At 45.2% G+C, this 23,606-nt stretch overlaps 1 protein-coding gene across 1 annotated transcript in view; it reads right to left on the bottom strand.

The window, feature by feature from the left end:
• Positions 1 to 38: 38 nt before the first annotated feature.
• The window catches only part of LOC100945803 (GON-4-like protein), a 104,904-nt gene continuing 81,336 nt past the window's right edge, over positions 39 to 23,606 (bottom strand). Inside the window, exons 18-30 of the mRNA XM_012808510.2 lie at positions 16,373 to 16,489; positions 14,144 to 15,841; positions 13,130 to 13,385; positions 12,067 to 12,251; positions 10,900 to 11,097; positions 8,914 to 9,057; positions 6,225 to 6,368; positions 6,003 to 6,122; positions 4,057 to 4,170; positions 3,126 to 3,339; positions 1,989 to 2,616; positions 1,797 to 1,899; positions 39 to 455 (exon numbers count right to left, since the gene is read on the bottom strand). Of these exons, the coding sequence (XP_012663964.1) occupies positions 309 to 455; positions 1,797 to 1,899; positions 1,989 to 2,616; positions 3,126 to 3,339; positions 4,057 to 4,170; positions 6,003 to 6,122; positions 6,225 to 6,368; positions 8,914 to 9,057; positions 10,900 to 11,097; positions 12,067 to 12,251; positions 13,130 to 13,385; positions 14,144 to 15,841; positions 16,373 to 16,489 (4,068 nt within the window). The 3' untranslated portion in view covers positions 39 to 308. The remainder of the gene's footprint in view (positions 456 to 1,796; positions 1,900 to 1,988; positions 2,617 to 3,125; positions 3,340 to 4,056; positions 4,171 to 6,002; positions 6,123 to 6,224; positions 6,369 to 8,913; positions 9,058 to 10,899; positions 11,098 to 12,066; positions 12,252 to 13,129; positions 13,386 to 14,143; positions 15,842 to 16,372; positions 16,490 to 23,606) is intronic.

The following is a 23,606-nucleotide window of genomic DNA, read 5'->3' as shown; positions in this document are numbered from 1 at the left end:
AATTAGATCACAGAACAATAAATATGTGCATCAAACTAAAAAAAAGTAGAGAAAGCTGAGTCCCACTCTCCCTTGATGTTCTTTACAGAGTAGATTTGTGAGGTCTTTGTAAAAGACCTTGAACAGTAACATAGGATGGCAAAGCCCTCGGCCCCACCCCACGCCTTACTTTGTCCTTGTCCTGAGCTCCTGTTCTCTAGATCTGTACCCTACGCTCAAGGGCGGGGAGCAGAGTACAGCTACCCTGTCCCCCAGTGTCAGGGGGTGTGCTAGATTTGGTCCTGTGCAGATGACCCATTCCTGGAGTATCACTCATCTAGCTCCTCCTCAGATAGGTCTCCATGGTCAGACAGCTGGTCCGTATTGCTGGTACTAGTTGCATCATCCTCATCCTCAGAGCTGGCCTCACAGGCTGTGTGGAAGAGCTGCATGAGTTCTCGGAAACGGTGGGAAACCTAGGAGGAAATGAGAAGAAGCTATATTTACTATTCTTTACTAACATTTACGTAAGAGATGGGGTCTCACCATATTGCCCAGGCTGGTCTCAAACTAGGGCTCAAGTTCTCCCACCTTAGTCTCACTCCATTGCCCGGGCTAGAGTGCTATGTTGTCATAGCTCACAGCAACCTCAAATTCCTGGGCTTGAATGATCCTACTGCTCAGCTTCCCAAGCAGCTGGGACTATAGATGCCTCCCCACAACACTTGGCTACTTTTTCTATTTTTAGAGGCGGGGTCTCTCTCTTGCTTAGGCTGGTCTCAAACTCCTAAGCTCAAGGGATCCTCCTGCCTCAGCCTCTCAGAATGCTAGGATTACATGAGTGAGCCACCATAGGCATGGCCCAACATTTTAAGATTTATTGACTTTATGTACCAATTTGAATTGTTTTTTTCTTTTTTTAGAGACAGGGTCTTGCTCTGTCACCCAGGCTGGGGCCGGAGTGCAGTGGTACATTCATAATTCACTGTGACCTTGAACTCCTAGGCTCAAATGATCCTCCTCTCCTGTCTCAGCCTCCTCAGTAACTAGGACTACAGGTGTGTGCCACCATGCCCAACTAGTTCATAATTTTTTTGTAGATACAGGGTCTCACTGCATTGTTCAGGTTGATCACGAACTCCTTGCCTCAAGCAATCTTCCTGCCTTGGCTTCCTAAAATGCTGAGATAAGACATGAGCCACTACACCCAGCCTGAAAAATATTTTATTTACTCCGCACAGCAATGTTGTAAAAGCTGTGTCCTTATAGATAAGGAAACTAAAGAGGCTAAATACTTTGTCCAAAGTCACACTCTTCTAAAAAAACGAGTAGAAATTTGGGAGCTTCTATCTCAAACTCCAAGGCCTCTTTCTTTCCCTAGGATCACTGCCACCCTAGAAGTCAAGCCCTTCCTTAAGGCTGTGCCTGGAATTTGCAAACTCCTGTCTTTCTTCCTCCTAGTTGGCCACCCTGTTCTCTTCTTTTTTTTTTTTTTTTTTAAATTTTTTTTTTTTTAAGAGACATCTTACTTTGTCGCCCTCGGTAGAGTGCTGTGACATAGCTCACAGCAACCTCCAGCTCTTAGGCTTAGGTGATTCTCTTGCGTAGCTGGGACTCCGGGTGCCTGTCACAACGCCTGGCTATTTTTTGTTGCAGTTTTGGCCGGGGCCGGATTCGAACCCACCACCCTTGGTATATGGGGCCGGCGCCCTACTCAGTGAGCCACAGGCACTGCCCACCCTTTCCTCTTTGCCAGGCCTAGCTCCACCAGGGCTCAAGGCTCCATTCTTTAAGAGTGTTTCCTCAGCCCCACTTACCTCAGCAGGACTCTTATTTCCCAGCTGCTGGGAGATGATACTGAAGGTCTGTGGCTGTGCTCCCTGCTCCTTACACATGGTGAGAATCACACGGTCAGCTTCTCTGAAATCCACACATCAAGATTAATCCTCAGGGGCCATATAAATATGTTCCTTTGCCCTTCCCAAACATACAGCACCCATTATACCTACCTTGTCCACAGGACAACCTTCTCCCCGGTGGAGCTGACCTTGCTGTTGTTGGCACACACGGTAGCTTCTGTGGTCTTCGGCTGCTGCTCCCCCTCAAGACCCTTGCCATGTATTCCACTATCTTTGGCCAAGCCTCTTCTAGGGGCTTTGGAAGAAGTCTCTGAATTGTCTATTCCTGGTGAAGATTCATGGACAGGGGATACCCTATCTGCTGTCTTCACCCCAACTCTGCTTGAGGGCAGCCAGTTCTCTAGGTTATCTGGATTCCCAGACATATGTGTTCTTCCTAAGTCTCTGGTTCTCAAGGAAACAGGACTTAGGAAGGAAGCAGGGGGTTCAACAGTGCCTAGTGATTTCTCTGTTTCTGATGCGTCCCAGACCAGCAGCAAAGCCTGGGAATCACCCCCTGCCTTTTGGCCCTCCCTCTCTCTCTGAAGTCTCGGGGATGACTTGGGGCAGGAGAGGACCTCAGGCCCAGCCAGATTTCTCCTCACAGTGTAGGGCACAGCTCCAGATTTAGGAAGAAACTGAGGAGCCTCCGGTGAACAAGGTGGTGTATCACCCAGAAGGAGCCGTTCTGTGAAGACGACTTCTGGAGAGGACAGCACAGTACTTGCCGTTGCCAATCCTGCTTAGGAGGGAAATAAGGGCCTAAGGGAATGGATAAGATTAAGATGCACCTAGGGACTAACATTACCAGAGGCCACTGAGCTGAGCTGCCCCAATCATGCTCTACCCTTTGGGAGTAAGGGAGTGGTGGGGGAAATGGGTCAAGTCACTTATACAAAGACATAGTCATCTTGCCAAGGTTGCAGATGGCTGAGTCTTTAGAACGAGACTACAGTGAATTTGAAGACAAGGAGGAGGGCTTTAGGAAGGGGAGCAGAGAAAGACAATGCTGAATCATGTCAAACTTGTAGTGCTCTTAATTCTTCAAGGGAAGTAAGGCCAATAGGAGAGAAAATAAATGTCGAATAGGAAAGGGTTTCCTGTTGGTCATAAGTGAAAGTGTTTGCATTCCTGAAAAGGCTGTTATTTATCCAGACTCACAGATTCCTGCTTGAAGTGTATGAGAATAAGACTGAGAAATACAAGGAGAGGCCTGGGTTGGCAGGGGATGGCAGTCAGCTTGCTCACCTGGAACAGGCATCTCTCCCTTTCTGCTGCTCCTGCCAATGCTCCTGCTCTGAGTTGCCTCAGTGATCTCCTGCTCCTCTGAGACTTCCTCTCCCACCACGTCCTTGTTCTGCCCAGCCTCTTTAGCACCAGCCATAGGACTGGCCTCTCGGTGGGGGCTGCTGCCCACCAGCTCCAGGGGCTCCTTGCTCTTGTAGGATTTGGTGTCACAGACCTATAGGGATGGCCCTTTGGGTCAAGGGTGTCCTGACTTCTTATGTCTTAGGGGCCCACAAAAGGGAAGAAGCTAGGCCCAATACTCAGCAAATTGACCAACCTGGTGCCTGCTCCAAAACATTTTTTTTTTCAAGAGACAAGGTCTCACTATGTTGCCCAGGCTGGAGTGCAGTGGCTATTCACAGATATGATCATCTCACATTATAGCCTTCAACTCCTAGCCTCGAGCAGTCCTCCCACCTCAGCCTCCCAAGTGGCTGGGACTACAGGTGTGAGCTACCATGCCCAGCAAGTGCTCCATGGATTTTAAATGGCCCAGAGTACCATACTGGATCCTACCATTCCTTCTCTAACCCAGAGCTATATTTCTACTGCCAACCAGCTCCACTCTAAAGAAACCTATTACCTATTTAAACCAATTTAAAGTCTATTTTCCTAAACAAAGGTTAAAACAAAATCTAAGAGGGAAATATTGTTTTCTCCAATTCTAAAAGCTTTATTCTAGGATTCCCTTTAAAAAACAAAATCTGTCATATATTTCTGACACATTCTGTTTATTTTGCATTTATACCCTAATGTGTACACTGAATATCAATATACATATAATCTTATAAGGAATTCAATACAGTGTAAATTTTGGTAGCAAACAATATCCCAAACAGTAAAGCTTAGGGTTGCCCAAGAGAGCTCTGACAGTCCTCACTGTCCTCCTCACCTTGCTGCCACAGTGGATACAGTTTCTCTTTTTGCTCTTCTTCAGCTTAGAATCAGGACCTCCGTCATGGCAGGAACAGGCACAGTCCTTGGCCCCATCTGGCCACTCCGTCTCCTACAAGATACATGGGCTTGATTTCCTGCCAAGTATTTTCAGTACCAAGAGAGGAAGCCACCTTGTGACCCCTATGAATAACCCCCTACTATCTGTTCTCTTTTATATACCATCTCATCACTTTGTCTGGGGGAAATCAATAGACTGGATTAGAGTAAGACCTACTATGAATCCCTGAAACAACCCCTAAATGACCAAAGGACTGACAAATCCTGACTGCCCAAAGGTTTCAAGAACTATTTAAGTCCCGTGCAATCTAAGGTGAGGTCCCTAGAGAGCTCCATTATAAGACAGGACCCATTCCCTCCACTTTCTTTTTTTTTTTTTTTTGAGACAGAGTCTCACTTTGTCACCCTTGATAGAATACTATGGCATCACAGCTCACAGCAACCTCAAACTCTTGGGCTCAAGCAATTCTCTTGCCTCAGCCTCCAAGTAACTGGGACTATAGGTGCCCGCCACAATGCCCAGCTATTTTTAGAGACAAGGTCTTCCTCTGGCTCAGCCTGGTCTCGAATCTGTTGAGCTCAGGCAATCCACCCCCATCAGCCTCACAGAGCCCAGTATCTCTGTCTCCCTGTGCTTTGAGCTCTGCCTGCTTTTCCAATCCCCTTTAGAGAGGGCTTTGTACACCTGGAAGGTTCACACAATGATACTCTCTGCTTAATAAACTCGAGACATAAGTACCATTATTACCCCAATGTAGATGAAGAAACTGAAACAAAGAGGCTAAATATGTTGCCGAAGGTCATTTGGCAACTAGGCAGCAGCTTAGTAAAGAGTAAAAACAAGTACTAAAGAGACATGGATTAAAAAGATCACTTTTATTTCTTTTTAAACCACTATACTAACGGAAAAAAAATTACTTTTTGAACAACAGTGAGTAGAAGTAGACTCTGGAGCTAGATTACCCGGGTTCAAATCTTAGGATTGCCACTTACTAAACATAAGACCCTAGAAGTTTCTCTGCACTTCACTTGGGTTCTTCTATAAAATACAAACAATAGCAATTCCTCCATGGGGTTATTGTGAGAATTAAATGAGTGAATAATCCATGTAAAATATTTTACAGCAATAGGTGATACTTTCTAATACAATATACATAACAAAGTATTTGGTGCTATCATTTTTCTTTTATTTTTATTTTTTATAGAGTCTTACTCTGTGGCCCTGGGCAGAGTGCCATGGCATCACAGCTCACAGCAACCTCAAACTCCTAGGCTCAAGGGATTCCCCCACTTCAGCCTCCCAAGTAGCTGGGACTATAGGTGCTCCCACGATGCCCAGCTAGTTTTTCTATTTTTAGAAAAGATGGGGTCTTGCTCTTGCTTAGATTCCTCAGCCTCCCAGAGTGCTGGGATTATAAGTGTTAGCCACCTGTCTAAGATTTTTTGACTCTGTTGCCCAGGCTGAAGTGCAGTGGCACAACCATAGCTCACTGGAGCATTGAGCTCCTGGACTCAAATAAAAATCATTCATTGGCTTCCCAAGTAGCTAGGACTGCAGGTGAGAAATCATGCCTCATCATTATTATCAGTATGAGGAATCTTGGTTCTATTTCCTCATATGAACATAAATGAAAAGGTTAAGACTCAAGGGCAAGAGAAACAGCTCTGGGCTAGAAAGCAAAGGGGTAAATATCCTTATAATAAGGGGCTCACGCGGTCTCTTCAGCAGCTGCAATTTTCCATGATCATGTCAGCCTGATCTTTGCTTTGTGCTCCATGATTGGCTCAGACCCCAGAGGCTCTGGATCAGAAATTCTGGACCATACTAATCCAGAGAAAACAAGAAGTGTGTGCATGAAAAATATCCTCAACAAGGAGGCATACCTTATCATGATTTTGGACCCCAATCTCTTTTCTTCTTTTGTTTTTTGAGGCTGTGGGTATCTTGGGGGGTTCTTCTTCCTCTTCCACATCAGGCAGCGCCACTTCTTCAAAGCCATCAAACTGAGGAGGAGTTGGTGCCACTCAGCACAGACTCTAGGCCAACAGCCCTCCCACATGTGGCCTTTATCTTTCACAACCCTCCTGCAGCCTCAGGGCCTGTACCTCGTACTCTTTCTCTTCAGTCCAATTTATCTCTTCAAAGTCACCCATGCGGCTAGCAGCTGGGCGCAGATGGTCAAAGAAGATGGAGAACTCATCCTGTAGGTGGTCATGGCCCTTGAGGAGATGCCACATCTGTGTCTTGAGCTGGAGAGAGTTGTAGAGGGGAAGATGAAGTCTCTAGAGCAGTGATTTTCAACCAGTGTGCCATGAGAGGATCTTAGGTGTGCCATAAAGTTTTTAATCATCAATTATACTATTTTTGAAAGAAGTTCAAAGAACAGTAAGTATATTCTTCTTTTTACTTTTTTTTTTTTTTTTTGAGACAGAGTCTCACTTTGTCACCCTCCATAGAGTGCCATACTGTTACAGTTCACAGCAATCTCAAACTCTTGGGTTCAACCAATTCTCTTGCCCCAGCCTCCTGCGTAGCTGGAACTATAGGCACCCTCCACAATGCTCAGCTATTTTTAGAGACAGGGTCTCGCTCTTGCTTAGGCTGGTCTCATACCTGTGAGCTCAGGCAATCCACCTGCCTCAGCCTTCCAGAGTGCTAGGATTATAGGTATAAGCCACCACACCTGGCCTCTTCTTACCTTTTTTTGATGAACATAATTTAAGTGTGCCTCAGAAGTTTAACTATTGGTTCAAGTGTGCTGCAAGATGAAAAAGGCTGAAAAACACATCTAGGGCCTCTCCAGGCTACCAATCCAAAGCAACGCACACACATCCACATCTTGCTTCCTTAGTCAACTGAGAGATGCATGGAGCCTTTCTTTCAGAGCAAACGTTCTTTCTTTCTTTCTTTCTTTGAGACAGAGTCTAACTTGTTGCCCTTGGTAGAGTGCCATGGCAACACAGCTCACAGCAACCTCAAACTCTTGGCCACAGGAGATCCTATTGCCTCAGCCTCCCAAGTAGCTGGGACTACAAGTGCCCACCATAATCCCAGGCTGGTTTTAGAGATGGTGTCTTGTTCTTACTCAGACTGTTCAACTCCTGAGTTCAAGCAATCCACTTGCCTTAGCCTCCCAGAGTTCTGGGATAACAGGTGTGAGCCACCACACCCAGCTGAGAACAAACTTTCCTCTTCCTCTCTGCCTGCCTACATAGGAGGGATATTAACAGGAGGCTGATTCCTAACTTTTGTACTTTCCACTCCTGCACTACTCTTCTCTAGCTGGGGCACTAACACAAGCAGAGCAAGGAGGCGGGCCCCTCTTTTTATTTTTTGAGATAGGTACTCCTTCTGGCACCCGGGCTAGAGGGCAGGGGCAGAGTCACAGCTCAGAATAGACTTAAACCCCTGGGCTTACATGATCCTCCCATCTCAGCCTCCTGAATAGCTGGGACTACAGATTTGTGCCACTATACTTGGCTAATTTATTTCTTCATGTATTCTATTTATTTTATTTGTTTGTTTATTGAGACCGAGTCTTACTCTGTGGCCCAGGCTAGATTGCTATGGCTTCATCATAGCTCACAGCAACCCAAACTCTTAGGCTCAGACAATCCTTTTGCCTCAGCCTCCCAAGAAGCTGAGATTACAGGCACCTGCCACAACACCTGAGTAGTTTTTCTATTTTTAATAGAGGGGTACCCCTCTTGCTCAGACTGGTCTCAAACTCCTAAGTTCAGGCGTCCACTGAGTGCTACAATTACAGGTGTGAGCATCCATATACACATACATGGGTGAACACACACCCACCTGGCTAATTTTTTTTAAAAAAGTTGTCTTGGATGGGCACCTGTGGCTCAAGTAGCTAAGGTGCCAGCCACATACACCCAAGGTGGCAGGTTCAAATCCAGCCCGGGCCCACCAAACAACAATGATGGCTGCAACCAAAAAATATAGCCAGGCGTTGTGGCGGGCGCCTATGGTCCCAGCTACTCGGGAGGCTGAAGCAGGAGACTCGCTTGAGCCCAGGAGTTGGAGGTTGCTGTGAGCTGTGATGCCACAGCACTCTACCCAGGGGTACAGCTTGAGTCTCCTGTCTCCAAAAAAAAAAAAAAAAAAAAAAAGTTGTCTTTAGGCTGGGCACAGTGCCTCATACCTGTAATTCTAGCACTCTGGCAGGCCAAGGCAGGCAGATTGCTTGAGCTTAGGAGTTCCTGACCAGCCTGAGCTAGTATGAGACCCCGTCTCTAAATATAGCTGGGTGTTGTAGCCAGCAGCTTTAGTCTCAGCTACTTAAGAGGCTGAGACAAGAGGATGGCTTAAGCCCAAGAGTTTGAGATTGCTGTGAGCTATGACAATACAGCACTCTACAGAATGTGATAAAGTGAGACTGTCTCAAAAAACTAAAAAATAATTTTTTTTTGATAGATATGAGGTCTTGCAAATTTCCCCAGGCTGATCTCAAACTCCTGCCCTCAAGCAATCCTCCCACCTCAGCCTTGGAAACTGCTGGATTACAGGTGTCAGCCACCATGCCTGGCCCAAAACCTCCTTCCTTAAACATCACTTCTAAGGAACTGGTGGCATTCCTGAGCCTGTGAAGATTAGTGTGGCTCTGGTCTCAGGTGGCAAGCCCAATCTATCCCAGTGAAGTGTGCTGTATATAAGCCTAAAAGTCCTCACCTTCTTCATTTCCTCCAAGAAGCTCATAGTACACCAGAGGCAAAAGGCCATGGAATAAGGGGAACACAAAAGGAAAGGGCCTCAGGCCAAGAAAACAATAGGAAGGGGTACCTCAGCAATCTCCTGGGGAAGACAATCTGCACAGCCCTGGAGGACTTTGATAATCTTCTGGTGGTGTGACGGGTTCTCTGCAAAGCAAATCTCCAGCTGCCGAAGGAACTTGCGACTCTTCTCAAAAGCCTGCTGCTCCTCAAACTGTAACAGTGAAAAGAAGGCAAAAGAAGGGTCACCTCCACAACTAGAGCAGGACTTGAGGTTTTTGAGGGTAAGAACTAATGAGACGGGGATGTGGGGGTGACAAAAGCCTAGTTTAGGCTTGGCGCCTGTAGCACAGTGGTTATGGCACCAGCCACATACACTAAGGCTGGTGGTTTTGAACCTGGCCCAGGCCAGCTAAACAATAATGACAACTGCAACAAAAAATAGCCCGGCATTGTGGCAGGCACCTGTAGTCCCAGCTACTCAGGAGGCTAAGGCAAGAGAATCACTTAAGCCCAAGAGTTGGAGGTTGCTGTGAGCTGTGACACCATGACCCTCTACCCGGATGTGAACATAGTGAGACACTGTCTCAAAAAAAAAAAAAAAAGAAGAAGCCTAGTTTACAGCTGTGAGATCTTATCTAAAACCCTGTATCCATCTCCTTTGGGCCACTGGGGGCACCAACTCAAAATAACTAAAATGTGAATAAAAGATTGGAAAGATGGCTACTTTGAGATGTTTGATTTATGGACTGTAAAATCACACATGCATGCAGACTCACGTGGTTTCATATATACACTCACAAGAGGTTTTCATATATACACTCATTTTATCTTCATACCAGAAGAGAAGATGGGCCTTACATATATAATTATCCTATTGTCACTTAACTGCCATGAGACTATCATTTTCTCTCTACTTCTATTTGTATCAGTCAGGATAAGAAGCTCAGCACCACTCTTACTCTTCACCATTTCTAATGTCACATCATCACAGTGGCATCCATGACCACTTGTATGAAACTGCATACACACTGTCCTCCCAACCAACTCACCTCCAACCCTTCAGGCTGCTTTTTGCTTTATTTTATTTATATATAAAACATTATATACTATATATTTTACTGTTTTTTTCTTTTTTTTTTTGAGACAGAGTCTCAAGCTGTTACCCTAGGTAGAGTGCTTGTGGTGTCACTGCTCACAGCAACCTCCAACTCTTGGGCTCAAGTAATCCTGTTGCCTCAGTTTTTCTATTTTTAGTAGAGATGGGGTCTCGCTTTTGCTCAAGTCAGTCTCAAACTCCTGAGCTTAAGCAATCCACCCACCTCATCCTCCCAGAGTGCTAGGATTATAGGTGTGAGCCACCAGGCCCAGCCTTTACTATTAATTTTAATAATTTATACTTATGTTTATATGTTTCATGGATTATCATGTTTTTCCCCATGAGAAATATAGTCTTTTTTTAAACTGTTATATTCCTATGTAGTAGGCACTAAACAAATATTTAAATGAGTATTTCACTACCATTAAATGCCTGTTTTACATCCATGAGGAGCATATGAGAAGTATAACTAACCTAAGGTCTCCACTGGCAACTAAAGATAAAGTCCCTCACATTCCACATAAAGAAAATGGGAGGAGGGGGTTGGGAAGATCATCCACTGAAAGGTGGGCTAAGGGAGGCTACCCGTCTGGAGTAGCTGTGAAACTGGAACCGTCTTCATTCTGTTTAGTCATAGTCTTTCTCAGACCCAGAAGCCCAGTATTGTTTTTGCTGTTTTTAGAGACAGAGTCTCACTCTGTCACCCTCAGTAAAGTGCCATGGTGTCACAGCTCATAGCAACCTCCAGCTCTTGGGCTTCGGCAATTCTCTTGCCTAAGCCTCCCAAGAAGCTGGGAGTACAGGCACCCACCACAGTGCCCGGCTATTTTGTTGTTGTTGTTGTTAGTTTAGCCAGGGCCAGGTTTGAACCCACCACCCTCAGTATATGGTGCCCTACTCACTGAGCCACAGGTGCCACCCAGAAGCCCGGTGTTTTGTGTTTGTCCATCTACTTACTAATCCACAGGCCAGAGCTTGCTCGGGTAACAGGAAAGCAGCAAAGTCCTTCAAGAGCTGAGGCCAATCTTGGAGCAGAATTTGTAGGCTTTTATAGAGATCCACAGCTGTCTGCCTCTGGGTACTTGACTCAAATTCATAGATGACCTGAAGGAAGTCTTCATACTTGCCAGGGATATGATGTAAGGCTTCTCGAACCTACATAGGAAAACTTTGAATCATCAACATTCTTCCTTTGGGCCCAAACAAGAAGCAAGGTACTGGGTGGCGCTTATGGCTCAAAGGAGTAGGGCACCAGCCTCGTATGCCAGAGGTGGGGGGTTCAAACCCAGCCCTGGCCAAAGAAAAAAAAAAAAAAAAAGCAAGTTACAAAGGAGAAGGGGGAGGGTATGGTTAGAGAGCTCCAAGAATCACCAGAGGCTATCCCTCCAGTGGTTCTTAACACCCAGCTATTAATGGAAGACACAGAGCAGTAAGCAAGGCAGAGATCTTTTCTTGATACTGGGCAACCAAAAACCTTTCATTTTCTAAGGACCACACTCCATACAGAAAACTGGTGATGCTTATCTCCAGGTCACAGTCCTACTCTCTTCTTCCTGACTTTAGCTCCATAACAAAATAGGTCAGAATGCATGTTTGCATGTGTATTTCAGCATGGTGTCATTTCAGGGTAAATAACATGTTAGGGATGTTAGTAAACAGTAAGAGACAAGACAAAATCATAACTATCACTGTCAGCTCTGCACCCTGCTGGGGGATAAAAGAGCCCAGCTAGTTACTGACAGGAGGAGGGAGTTACCAAGGACACGACCAGAAATAGGTTGTTTCATGTCTGCAGACCATGGCACTTCCCTAAGACCCATTCTCTGGCCAGTGTACCAACTGCCTTGCCCAACCACCCAGGAAAGTCACAACCTCCCATGAAGGAGACATCATCTTTTTGCCAATTGCTAGGCTACAGAGGGATGATGCTAGGATACTAACAAAAAACACTGATGACTGAACTCTGAATCTCCTTGTGGTTTACTTACAGAGGTATTTTGCCAAGAAAGCTAAGGCAGGGGCATTCAAGGCCTGATGTGCAGCTTGAAAAGCAGACTTCATTTTTAAAGGAGAAACAGCCGCATTCACAGGGACTGGCAGTAACAGGAAGCAGCATTTGCCTACCCTGGTCAGATAAGCCTGGGCAAAGGCCAAGTCCTTCTGTTCCCTGAGTGGATCCCTCTCGAGAATGTCTTCATCATACAGCAACAGCAGCTTGGAGGCATCCTTGCTGGCCCGAGCCCGACTTCCTCGCTTGTTGCGGGCTCGATGATTGTTCCGGCCCTTTCCAGCAGCTTTAATGCTTTCTCCTTGGAGTACACATGAAAAACATTATTTCTCAGTCCCTGCAACCGCTACTCTCTCCATTCCACCAAATTCATCCCCCATCTAAACCCTGCTCAATGCTGTGGAGCACCTCAGGGGAAAAGCTGCTGGGAAAACTTTGCAAAGGGCAGGTTTGTCAAGTATGAAATGTCTGCAGCATGACTACACTAATTGGGAAGACAATGAGATAATTAGCTACTGCATAACAAGAAATGAAGTCTACAGAGTTAATGCAGCTTTATGTTGGGCTCTCAAGGGATGATGTCTTGATACACAATAAACAGTGTGTTCTGGGGGGGAAAAAAAGGTCTTAGCCTTACATGTGATAGATAAGGAACCAGTATAAAAATGTGGATGACCAGGCTGGGTGCGGTGGCTCACATCTGTAATCCTGGCACTCTGGGAGGTCAATGCCTGAGCTCAGAAGTTGAAGACCAGCCTGAGCAAGAACAAGACCCTAAAAAATAGCCGGGTGTGTCACAGGTACCTGTAGTCCCAGGTCCTCAGGAGGCTGAGGCAAGAGTACTTGAGCCCAAGAGTTTGAAGTTGCTGTAAGCTATGATGCCAGGGCATTCTACCAAAGGTGACAAAGTGAGACTCTGTCTCAAAGAAAAAAAAAAGTGGATGACCCTAATGCATATCTAGCAGCTCATGTGAAGCAAATTAAAATGTTCTGAACATCTCTTCTCTGCACAGGTACCACACTAAACATCTGTTTTAGGGAAGGGAGGTTGCAGAATAGATCCGTGGGATTTCCTCTCAAAATCCTTTAACTAGTGTATGAGCCACCCAGTCTGCACTCCTCCTATAGACAATGAAGCTAAGTGAGAGTAATCTCTCAGGACAGATATGACAAGCTTACCTGAAGAAGTTCTGCTGGTCTCCACATCTGGAGCAGTCTTGGGGGAGGTCAAGGTAGAAGGGGGCTTCTCAGCAGAGACTCCAACTACTCCATCAGTCATTTCATCCTCCTTCTGCAGGGTTTCCATTCCTTCTGCTTCCTCTTCCTCTTCCTCTTCCGGTTCAGAATTCTCCTCCTGGGAGTTCTCTTCTTCAGACTCACCCTCCTGACTCATGCGCCTTTCAGATGCCAGCCATGTCAGTTTCTCCATTGTTTCCTGCAAAACCCTCCAAAGAGTACTTATAATGGCTCCTAGTGGCTTACAAAATGCTGAAAACACAGAGCTACATTTGAAGATCACACAGACTAAACAATGGGGGACCTATCACAGCCATGAGAAGCCTGATTCCCAGATGCAGCTGAAATTAGGCCTGCCAGGAGGAGAGGGAAGAAGTCATTTTTTGAGAGGTTCTCCTGTACCCTGCAGATACCTTTCTTTTATCATGGCTCATAATCATGAGCTATTTTTTTCCCCTTTTCTGAAATTGAGTCCCACTGTGTTACCCTCAGTAGAGTACCAAGGCATCACTGTTGCTCACAGCAACCTCAAACTCCTGGGCTCAAGTGACTCTCCTGCCTCAGTCTCCCAAGTAGCTAGACTAAAGGCACCTGCTACCATGCTCAGCTACTTTTTCTATTTTTAGTAGAGATGGCATCTCACTCTTGCTCAGGCTGGTCTTGAACTCCTGAGCTCAAGGGATCCTCTGGCCTTGGCCTCCCACAGTGCTGGGATTACAGGCATGAGCCACCTCGCCCAGTCTTTTAAAATAATTAAAGTGTACTTGGGTGATTCAATTTAATGTTTAGATGAGTTTAACTCAATATAATAAGTGAAACTTCATCCTTTCCCTCTTGTTTCAGCTCAACCCCAAAATTATGTTCCATAATGCATGCAAAAGTCAAATACAGACGATTTTAAGACAGGTGGCATGTTAATAAATTACAAAACACTTGAAAATATTTTCCAGCTCCTACCTGGAGTTCTGGAACAGAAAGCACGGACTCCTCTGAAGCTGATGACATCTCGTCTTCCTCGTCTTGGGTGAGGTCATCAAAGTCCTCATCTTCCTCTTCATCTGGCCCATCCTTTTCTCCTACAGTTTCTGGCCCAGCTGGGGTCCCCAGTGACTGACCATCAACACTGGATGCATCTTCAGGTTTCCCTGGGGGACTACTAAGCATCACTTCATGGTCTGTGAAGAACAGAGGATTCTTTGGTGATCCTTTGCTCACATCTCCCCCCAAGTTTCGTTCAGCAGGAGGCTCCTTAGAAGCTACAGGGGTTTGAGCTGGCTGACTCCTCTCCTCTTCCTTCTGTAAAACTGTGTGTTTCTTTGCCTCTTGAGCTTTGGTCAGCTCCTCACGAGGGGAGCCAGTGTCCAAATCCATGGACTGCTCTTCCTTGATTTCCTCACAAATGTCCTGTTCAGAGTATTCACTGATTTCCTCCCCAGCATCCTCAGGTTCCATCTTGACAACTTCCTGTAAATCCCCAGAGGAAGAGTTCAGAGATTTCTGGGAGCTCTGAGGCAGCAACTCCAGGGCTTGCCTTCCCTCCTCTGTCTTTATGATGGTCCAGCGGTAGGCACTGGTCTCTGATGACCCTTCAGGGCACTCTCTGCCTGTGGGCAGGGGCCCTGGGCTATGCTCTTCTTTGGGGAAGACAGGAGCACAGGAAGGAGATAGTTCCTGGGGTTCTACTTTGGGTTCTAGGCCTTGAAAGACATTTTTCTCTTCAGCCAAGGGGCAGGCAATGTCCACATTCACTTGGGCTTTATCTTCAGGGGTGGATGGTACAGGAAGATTCACAGAGTTGCCAGAAACAATTAGGGGTGAGATGGAAGAGGCCATAAGGGGCTGATTCAATGGACAAGGGAATGAAGTAGGGTTAACCAAGAGGGTAGTAATGGGAATAGTCTGAGTACTCGGGGCAACAGCTGCATTGACAGGTTGGATCATGTTACAGCCACTGCTGAGGCTCACAATCTTCACAGTGGCTGCAGGCACAGTGAAAATAACAGGTGTGGAGTGGATAACAGGAGCAGCTTTCACACCGGGAGAGGCCTTGGCCCCTTTTACTTTTGAGGGTTTCCGTCTCACACATGGCTTTCGAAACTTAGAAGGGGCAAGGGAGGGCAGCATCACCTTGGGCACAGGAGCAGAAGAAAGCATGGTCTGAAATTCAGACAGAGGGAAGCCGGCATTGCCCTCAGAGGGCATGATGGGTGGTGCTATAGGAGACTCAAATCCGTCACTTCCGCTGGCCCCCAGTGGGGGGACTCCTGGAACCGTCTGTAAGACAGCAGTTGGCTGGATCAGGGGAGGAACCCGTACTACCATTTTGCTAGGAGGGGCCTCTGATTGAGTTGACCTGGCTAGTGTTTTCCCAGGGTTGAAGCCAGTCTGGAGAGAAGGACTGGGTCGGATGAGGAGGGGTTTCAGGGTTGATGATCGCTTCTGTCTCCAGGCCTTCCTAGAAAATCGATTGGCAACTGGCTTCAGTTTTAGGACCACACCCTTAGGCAACAGCAGTGGGTACTGAGTTTCACTCCCCAATGCAGAGGCATCTTTTTCTTGATCTGAGCTGATCTTGGTGTCTCCAGTCCCTTTTCCTGCCTCTCTGGCACCATCAGTGAGGTGCTGAAGTTCATCCTGGATGGACGGCAGACTGGCCTAGTGGGAATAAGAACACTTAAATCCTGCACAAGTCAGAAATTGAGGAAAAGAGTAGGGCTATCTAGACTTTTCCCAGGATCATCTCAAAACATCTTTCTAAGAAAAGTTTTTCTTGGGCGGCGCCTGCGGCTTAAAAAGGTAGGGCACCGGCCCCATATACTAGGGGTGGCGGGTTCAAACCAGCCCCGGCCAAAAAAAAAAAAAAAAAAGAAGAAAGAAAATGAAATACCTAGAAATAGACTTAACAAAAGAGGTGTAGAAAAGTTTTTCTGCACATCAAATTTCTGTGAAGACCACATTCCAATTATATACTCTAGAAACTCTTTTCTGAATTTCCTTTAGAAAGTTATCATTTTTTACCCATTAGATTGAAAAGGTTGTAGAATCACCTGGGGTAAGGACAGAAAAGTAAGGGACGAGGGTAAGTGAGGAAGATTCCGCCTCAGAAGATGAGAGGTGCCCTTGCTATTTTTGCCTGAATTGTCAGTGACCTTGTACCTCCTAAAGACCTGGAGGGGAGGATTGTACCTTTAGCCAGAATGGGAGCCGGTGTTCTTCCCTCTCTATAGGTGGTTTCCACTGGTGCGGCTGGATCTCTTCACAGCACTTTGCTAAGATTGGCAACTGTTTGGTCTTCTTATAAAACTGAACATAAAGAAATAAAGGGTGACTTACACTTCTTCCAGAAACACTGTTGTCTGTCAGCTGGGAATGGGGTGGGTGGGGGTTGGTGATATGTACACACAAACATCCAAATACATAAATACATTAAGTAGCATATGCTGAATACTTCTACATTTCAAATTAAACTAATCTCTAATTGAAGATCTAATAATCACTCTATAACTTCTAACTGATGACGTCTATTCCGATTGTCAGGAAGGATAAAGTTTAGGCTACAGAGAAAAGGAAGCAGATGACCAGAGTAATTTTATATAAGATTTGCTCCTTCTTGGCTACTCTAGTAATAGTAAAATAACCCTTATCTCGAACACATGGAAGTTCCCTTTGAAGCAAATAATGGCATGAAGGGCAGTAGAAGGAAAGGGAAAGAAGAAAAGAGAGGCCAGGAATTTAAGACTATTCTAGGGAACATAGTGAAACCACATCTCTACAGAAAAAGAAAAAAAAATTAGCCTGGTAAGGTGGTAGGCAACTGTAGTCCCAGCTCCTTAGGAGGCTGAGACAGGAGGTATCACTTCAGACCCTGAGTTTGAGATTAGCGTGAGTTATGACTGCATCACTCAAGCCTGACAAAAAGAGCAAGAGATCATCAAGAAGAGGCTGGGTGCCTACTGCTCAGTGGTTAGAGTACTGGCCCTGTGCGACAGGGGTGGCAGGTTGGAACCTGGCCCTGAGCCTGGGGAAGAAGGAAGAAGAAGAAGAGAAGGAAGAGGAAGAAAAGGGGAGGAGGAGGGAGGAAGAGGAAGAAAGAAGAAGGAAAGACACACATATAAAAGAGAGAGACAGAAACAGCTGTATTTCAAGAGTAAATGGACAGAAGAATTGGAACTTACACCCCTGATAATAAGCATCCATTGGCTTGGCGCCTGTGGCTCAAGTGGCTAAGGTGCCAGCCACGTACACCTAAGGTGGTGGATTCGAATCCAGCCCAGACCCGCCAAACAACAATGACGGCTACAACCAAAAAAAAAAATAGCTAGGCATTATGGCGGGTGCCTGTGGTCCCAGTTACTTGGGAGGCTGGGGCAGGAGACTCACTTGAGCCCAGGAGTTACAGGTGCTATGAGCTGTGAAGCCACGGCACTCTACCCAAGGGGATAGCTTGAGGCTCTGTCTCAAAAAAAAAAAAAAAAGCATCCATTCATTCAACATGTATAATGCATGTGCCTGTCACTGTGCTAACAGCTAAGCACACAGAAAAAGAAGCACTTCCTCCCCTCAAGGAGCTTATGGACAACTGAGAGAGACAGCAGAAATGTAGACCAATAATGACATTCTACATTAAAAGAAAAATATACAAAAATGTGCACAAAAAATAACACATAACTGAAACTAGGACAAAAAAAATGTTCCTGGAATAGATATAGCTAAAAATGAATCTGAACGGAACACAATGTGCTACCTAAGGCAGGGAAGAGCAGAGAATAATTCATGTGCAAAATAATGGATGAATTGCAGGAAGCAAAAGAGATTGGTCTGATCAGCACTAAACAAATGAGGGGCTCTTCAGGAGACAAAGCAAACCAGAGGTGGGCAGAGTTTGCAGGCATTCTGGGGAAGGGTGGAACAGAGTTCAAAGAATAGACCTTAAACAAGGCAGCCTGAGGTACAAGCCCTGGTATCACAAAGGGTAACAAGGGGTCTGAAGAAGGAATCGGGGAACTATAGTGCCAACTATAAAGTCAAAGGGGATAAGATAGGCCAATGGGGAAATAATTGGAGATCTTCCTGATAATAACATCCACACTTTCATAGGCTAAAGAGAAACTTACTGTTAAAACAGAGAGATTAAATACATCCACTTGGCTTTGTTCTCTCTTGAACCCCCATGAAAATGGAAAGGAATTTTTATTTTTTTGGAAAGAAATTTTATTAAGCTAGAAGCCTAAGAAATAAGACAGTAAGAGAAAAGATAAAAGCAACAATATTTTGCAGCTGAAAAGAGATGAGTAGTAATAGGTAAAGGAAAATATAAACTGAATTCCAAGTGGAGAAAATTAAGGGACAACTAAATTTATATCAAAGACCAGTAAAAATACAAGACATCAGGTACCTCTGTAAGTGGAGGTAAAGCTGGTATTAAAAACAGGTGGAGGCCAGGCATGGTGGCACACACCTGTAATCCTAGCATTCTGGGAGGCCAAGGCAGGTGGATCACCGGAGCTCACAAGTTTGAGACCAGCCTGAGCCAGAGGAGACCTTGTCTCCAAAAATAGCCAGGTGTGGTGGGCACCTGTAGTCCCAGCTACTTGAGAGGCTTAAGGCAAGAGAATCATTTAAGCCCAAGAGTTTAAGGTTGCTGTGAGCTGTGATGCTACGGTACTCTACCAAGGACAACAAAGTGAGACTGTCTCAAAAAAACAAAAATAAAGCAGAAACAAGTAGAGATGAGAAGAGCTGAAGAGGCGGCTAGGCCCCCTAAATCTCCTCTACCATTAGTTGTAGCCAAATAACAGCCCCACAACCTACCCTGGCAGGAGCTCTGCTAGAAAACATGATCTCTGGACTGAGACTATCAGCATAGTTAAGGGTGGTAGTAGTACGGCAGATGAAAGACAGAAGAAAAAGCTCCATGGTAGGCAGGGTATGGTGGCTCATGCATGTAATCTGAGTACTCGGGAGGCTGAGGTGGGTAGATTGCTCGAGCTCACAAGTTGGAGACCAGCCTGAGCCAGAGTGAGACCTCATCTCTAAAAATAGCCGGGCGTTGTAGCAGGCGCCTGTAGTCCCAGCTACTTAGGAGGCTGAGGCAAGAAAATCACTTGAGCCCAAGAGTTTGAGGTTGCTGTGAGCTATGACGCCTGGCACGCTATCAAGGGTGACAAAGTGAAACTCTGTCTCAAAAATAAATAACTCCAAGGCCAGGTATAGAGGTCACACCTATAATCCCAGCTCCTTAGAAGATGAGGTGGAAGGACTGCTTGAGGCCAGGAGTTCAAGAATAGCATGGCAACATAATGAGACCTCATCACTTAAAAAAAGAATAAGGAGGAGATTTTTATTTTTATTTTACTTTATTAATTTTGAGACAAAGTCTCACTCAGTTGTCCTGAGTAGAGTGCCATGTCATCACCAGCTCACAGCAACCTCAAACTCCCGAGCTCAAACAATCCTCTTCCCTCACCCTCCCAAGTAGCTGGGACTACAGGTACCCACTATGGGTAGTTTTTCTGGCTAGTTATTCTAGTCAGATACCTGGCTACTTTTTCTGTTTTTAGTGGAGATGAGGTCTCACTCTTGCTCAGAGTAACCTCATGAGCTCAGGTAATCTACACACCTCAGCCTCCCAGAGTACTAGAATTATAGGCATGAGCCACTATACCTGGCCACAATGCCCAGCTATTTTTTGGTTGCAGCCGTCATTGTTGTTTTGGCAGGCCGGGGCTGACTTCAAACCTGCCAGCTCAAGTGTATGTGGCTGGCGCCTTAGCCGCTTGAGCCACAGGCACTGAGCCTAGGTTTATTCATTTTTACTGAATAGTATTTCAATGTTTAAATCGATTTGTTACTTTATCCAGTCTACTGAAGAGGGACTTCTAGGTTATTTGCTATGGTATCTGTAATATATGGCTTGGTGCCTGTAGTCCCAGTTACTTGGGAGGCAGAAGCAGGAGAATCACTTGAGCCCAGGAGTTGGAGGTTGCTGTGAGCTGTGATGCCACAGCATTCTACCCAGGGTGACAGCTTGAGGCTCTGTCTCAAAAAAAAAAAATACTCAATGAGTAAAAAAGAACTATGGTATATGAAAAATATGATAGAAAAAATAAAGAACCAACTTAAAAATAGGTTTAGAAGAAAAAGCTAAAATAATTCTAGAAAATACTACAAAAATACAAAGTGATGGGAAAAAAGAAGAGACGATTAGAAGACTAGTTTTTTTTTGTTTTTTTTTTTGAGACGGAGCCTCAAGCTATCCCCCTGGGTAGAGTGCCATGGCTTCACAGCTCAGAGCAACCTCCAACTCCTGGGCTCAAGCGAGTCTCCTGCCTCAGCCTCCCAAGTAGCTGGGACTACAGGCACCTGCCACAACGCCTGGCCATTTTTTGGTTGCAGCCATCATTGTTGTTTGGCGGGCCCGGGCTGGGGATTCGAACCCGCCACCTTAGGTGTATGTGGCTGGCGCCTTAGCCGCTTGAGCCACAGGCGCCGAGGCAGAAGACTAGTTTAATAACAGTTCCACCATCTGATTACTAAGCATTGCACAGGGAGAGAACAATGAAATAAAGGGAAGGACACCATCATTACAAAATTCAGGCAAGCAAGGTAGCTCACACCTATAACCCTGGCACTCTGGAAGGCCCTGGTGCGTGTATTGCCTCAGCTCAGGAGTTTGAGAGCAGCCTAAGCAAGATAGAGATTCCCATTTCTACTAAAAATTAGAAAAACCAGCCCCACGTTGTGGCAGGCACTTGTAAACCCAACTATTCAAGACACTGAGGCAGGAGGATCACCTAAACCCAAGAGTTTAAGGTTGCTGTGAGCTATGATAACATGGTACTCTACCCAGGGAGATAGAGCAAGACTCTGTCTCAAACAAACAAAAAATCCAAAAAGTATCCCAAAACTGGAATATATGAGTTTTCAGAATAAAAAATATTTATCACTTGTACAGAACCATGGATGAAACTAGACATATGCTACAGCACATTACCACGAATTTCCAAAATACTGGAGACAAAGAAAAAAATCGAACATGTTGTCAGACGTTGGAAAAAACAGGTGTTACACAAAGGTTCAAGAGACAAATGGCCTCAAATTCTAAACAATACACCAGGAGCTAGAAGAAAATGGAGTGAGGGGCCCTTAAAAACTTCTCAGGAAAGGTCTCTCTCTCTTCTCACTTGTGAGAGGAACCCATTTGCAATTCTCATTGGAAGTGCTAACCCCTCTTTTTGCTCTTTTTTTTTTTTTTTGGAGACAGTCTGGCACTGTCGCCCCCGGTAGAGTGCAGTGGGGTCACAGCTCCCAGCAACCTCCAACTCTTAGGCTTAAGTGATTCTCTTGCTTCAGCCTCCCAAGTAGCTAAGACTACAGGAGCCTGCCACAACACCCAGCTATTTTTTGTTGCAGTTGTCGCTGTTGTTTAGCTGGCCCTGGCTGGGTTCGAACCTGTCAACCTTGGTATATGTGGCTGGCGCCGTAACCACTGTGCTACAGGCGCAAAGCCCTTTTTGCTCTTAAATAAAATTTTTCTTTGTTATACTAAAAAACAAAACAAAACAAAACAAATTATCAGAAAAATTCTACACATAGAGAAATGGGAGATCAGAATAGAGACTTTTCTTTTTAACTTTTTATTTTAAAATATTTATTAATATATATGTAAAGTATATGTAGCCAGTGCCCTAACCACTGACCTATGGGCACCAAGCCAATCATTATAGCTTGATGGGAAGTTGCAAAAATGGTAAAGAATGGTCCCATGTGCCCCTTCACCTGTTTCCCTGATGTCACTTTTTTTTTTTTGAAACAGAGTTTCACGTGGTCAGCCTGGGTAGAGTCATAGCTCACAGCAACCTCAAACTCTTGGGCTCAGTTGATTCCTTTGCCTCAATCTCCTGAGTAGCTGCGACTACAGGTACCCACCACAATGCCCAGCTATTTTTTGAGATGGAGTCTCATTCTGGCTCAGGCTGGTGTTAAACTCCTGAGCTCAAGCAAACCACCTGCCTCAGCCAACCAGCATGTTAAGATTTCAGGCGTGAGCCACTGCACCCGGCCACTGATGTCACATTTTATGTTACATGGTAACAAGAGTGACATGGACAGACCAGACACAGACTATAATATCAAACCAGGAAATTGGCATTGGTATAATCTAAAAACCATAGACAGTTTAAATGTAAAAATTTACTTCTTGGCGGCACCCATAGCTCAGTGGGTAGGGCGTCAGCGACATACACAGAGGCTGAAAGGTTTGAGGCCAGCCTGAGCCTGCTAAACAACAATGACAGTTACAACCAAAAAATAGCCGGGCATTGTGGCAGGTGCCTGTCCTGTAGTCCCAGCTACTTGGGAGGCTGAGGCAAGAGAATAGCTTAAGCCTGAGAGTTTCAGGTTGCTATAAGCTGTAAACACTACAGCACTCTCCTAAGGGCGATCTGTCTCAAAAAAAAAAAAAAAAAAAAATTTACTTCTCAGTACTCTTCCTCAGAATGTTACTGAGGTGTGCTCCACTGAAATAAGAAAATAAAAAACAAACAAAACAAAAAGATATGGAATTCAGAAATTAAGAGGAGCTAACAGAGTCGAAAGGAACCCCAGGATGGAAATGAGGAAAGAAGCTGCTGGTGCCATGAACAGCAGAGCAATGTGCTTATAGTGGAATAGCACTAGGGGCTCAGGGTGATTTTTTTAAGATGAAAATGACAGAATAACTAGAATGCTTGAACACAATGAAAGATTTTTAAAACTTAAATAAACTTTAGTGTTGATCTGGAAATAATTACACAATAAAACTAAGTATTGTTCTACTCCACAAAAAATGCAATTATTAACTCTAAGAGAAACAAATGGTTCAGTAGAAAAGGCAAAATATCATTACATGCTACATACCTCAGCTTTTAGGAACACTGTATAGTACTTACAAGGTTTACAAGGTAAACCCTGAATATACAATCTAATCAAAATTGTGGTATAATTATACTGAGAAGATTGAAGAACAGATGTTTGTGGTGGGACTATGGGAGAGAGGAAAATCCTCAAAGTTAATAAATAAAGCCTAAGTTCAAAACATCAATAAATGGTTCTTACAATCATGCTACCTAGATACAGAAGTGAATACATCATTGCCACAAAAAACCCAACTAGCGGCTTGGTGCCTGTGGCTCAAGCGGCCAGGGTGCCAGCCACATATACTGGAGCTGGCAGGTTTGAATTCAGCCTGGGCCTGCCAAACAACAATAGCAACTACAACCAAAAAATGGCTGTGTGTTGTGGTGGGCACCTGTAGTCCCAGCTACTTGGGAGCTAAGACAAGAGAATCGCTTAAGCCCAAGAGTCTGAGGTTGCTGTGAGCTGTGACACCAGGGCACTCTACTAAGGGAGACATAATGAGACTCTGTCTCAAAAAAAAAAA

Source organism: Otolemur garnettii, unplaced genomic scaffold (genome assembly GCF_000181295.1).
Source record: "Otolemur garnettii isolate 467f Iridium unplaced genomic scaffold, OtoGar3 scaffold00091, whole genome shotgun sequence".
Classification (NCBI taxonomy): domain Eukaryota; kingdom Metazoa; phylum Chordata; class Mammalia; order Primates; family Galagidae; genus Otolemur; species Otolemur garnettii.
This window is presented reverse-complemented; position numbering and strand designations above follow the sequence as displayed.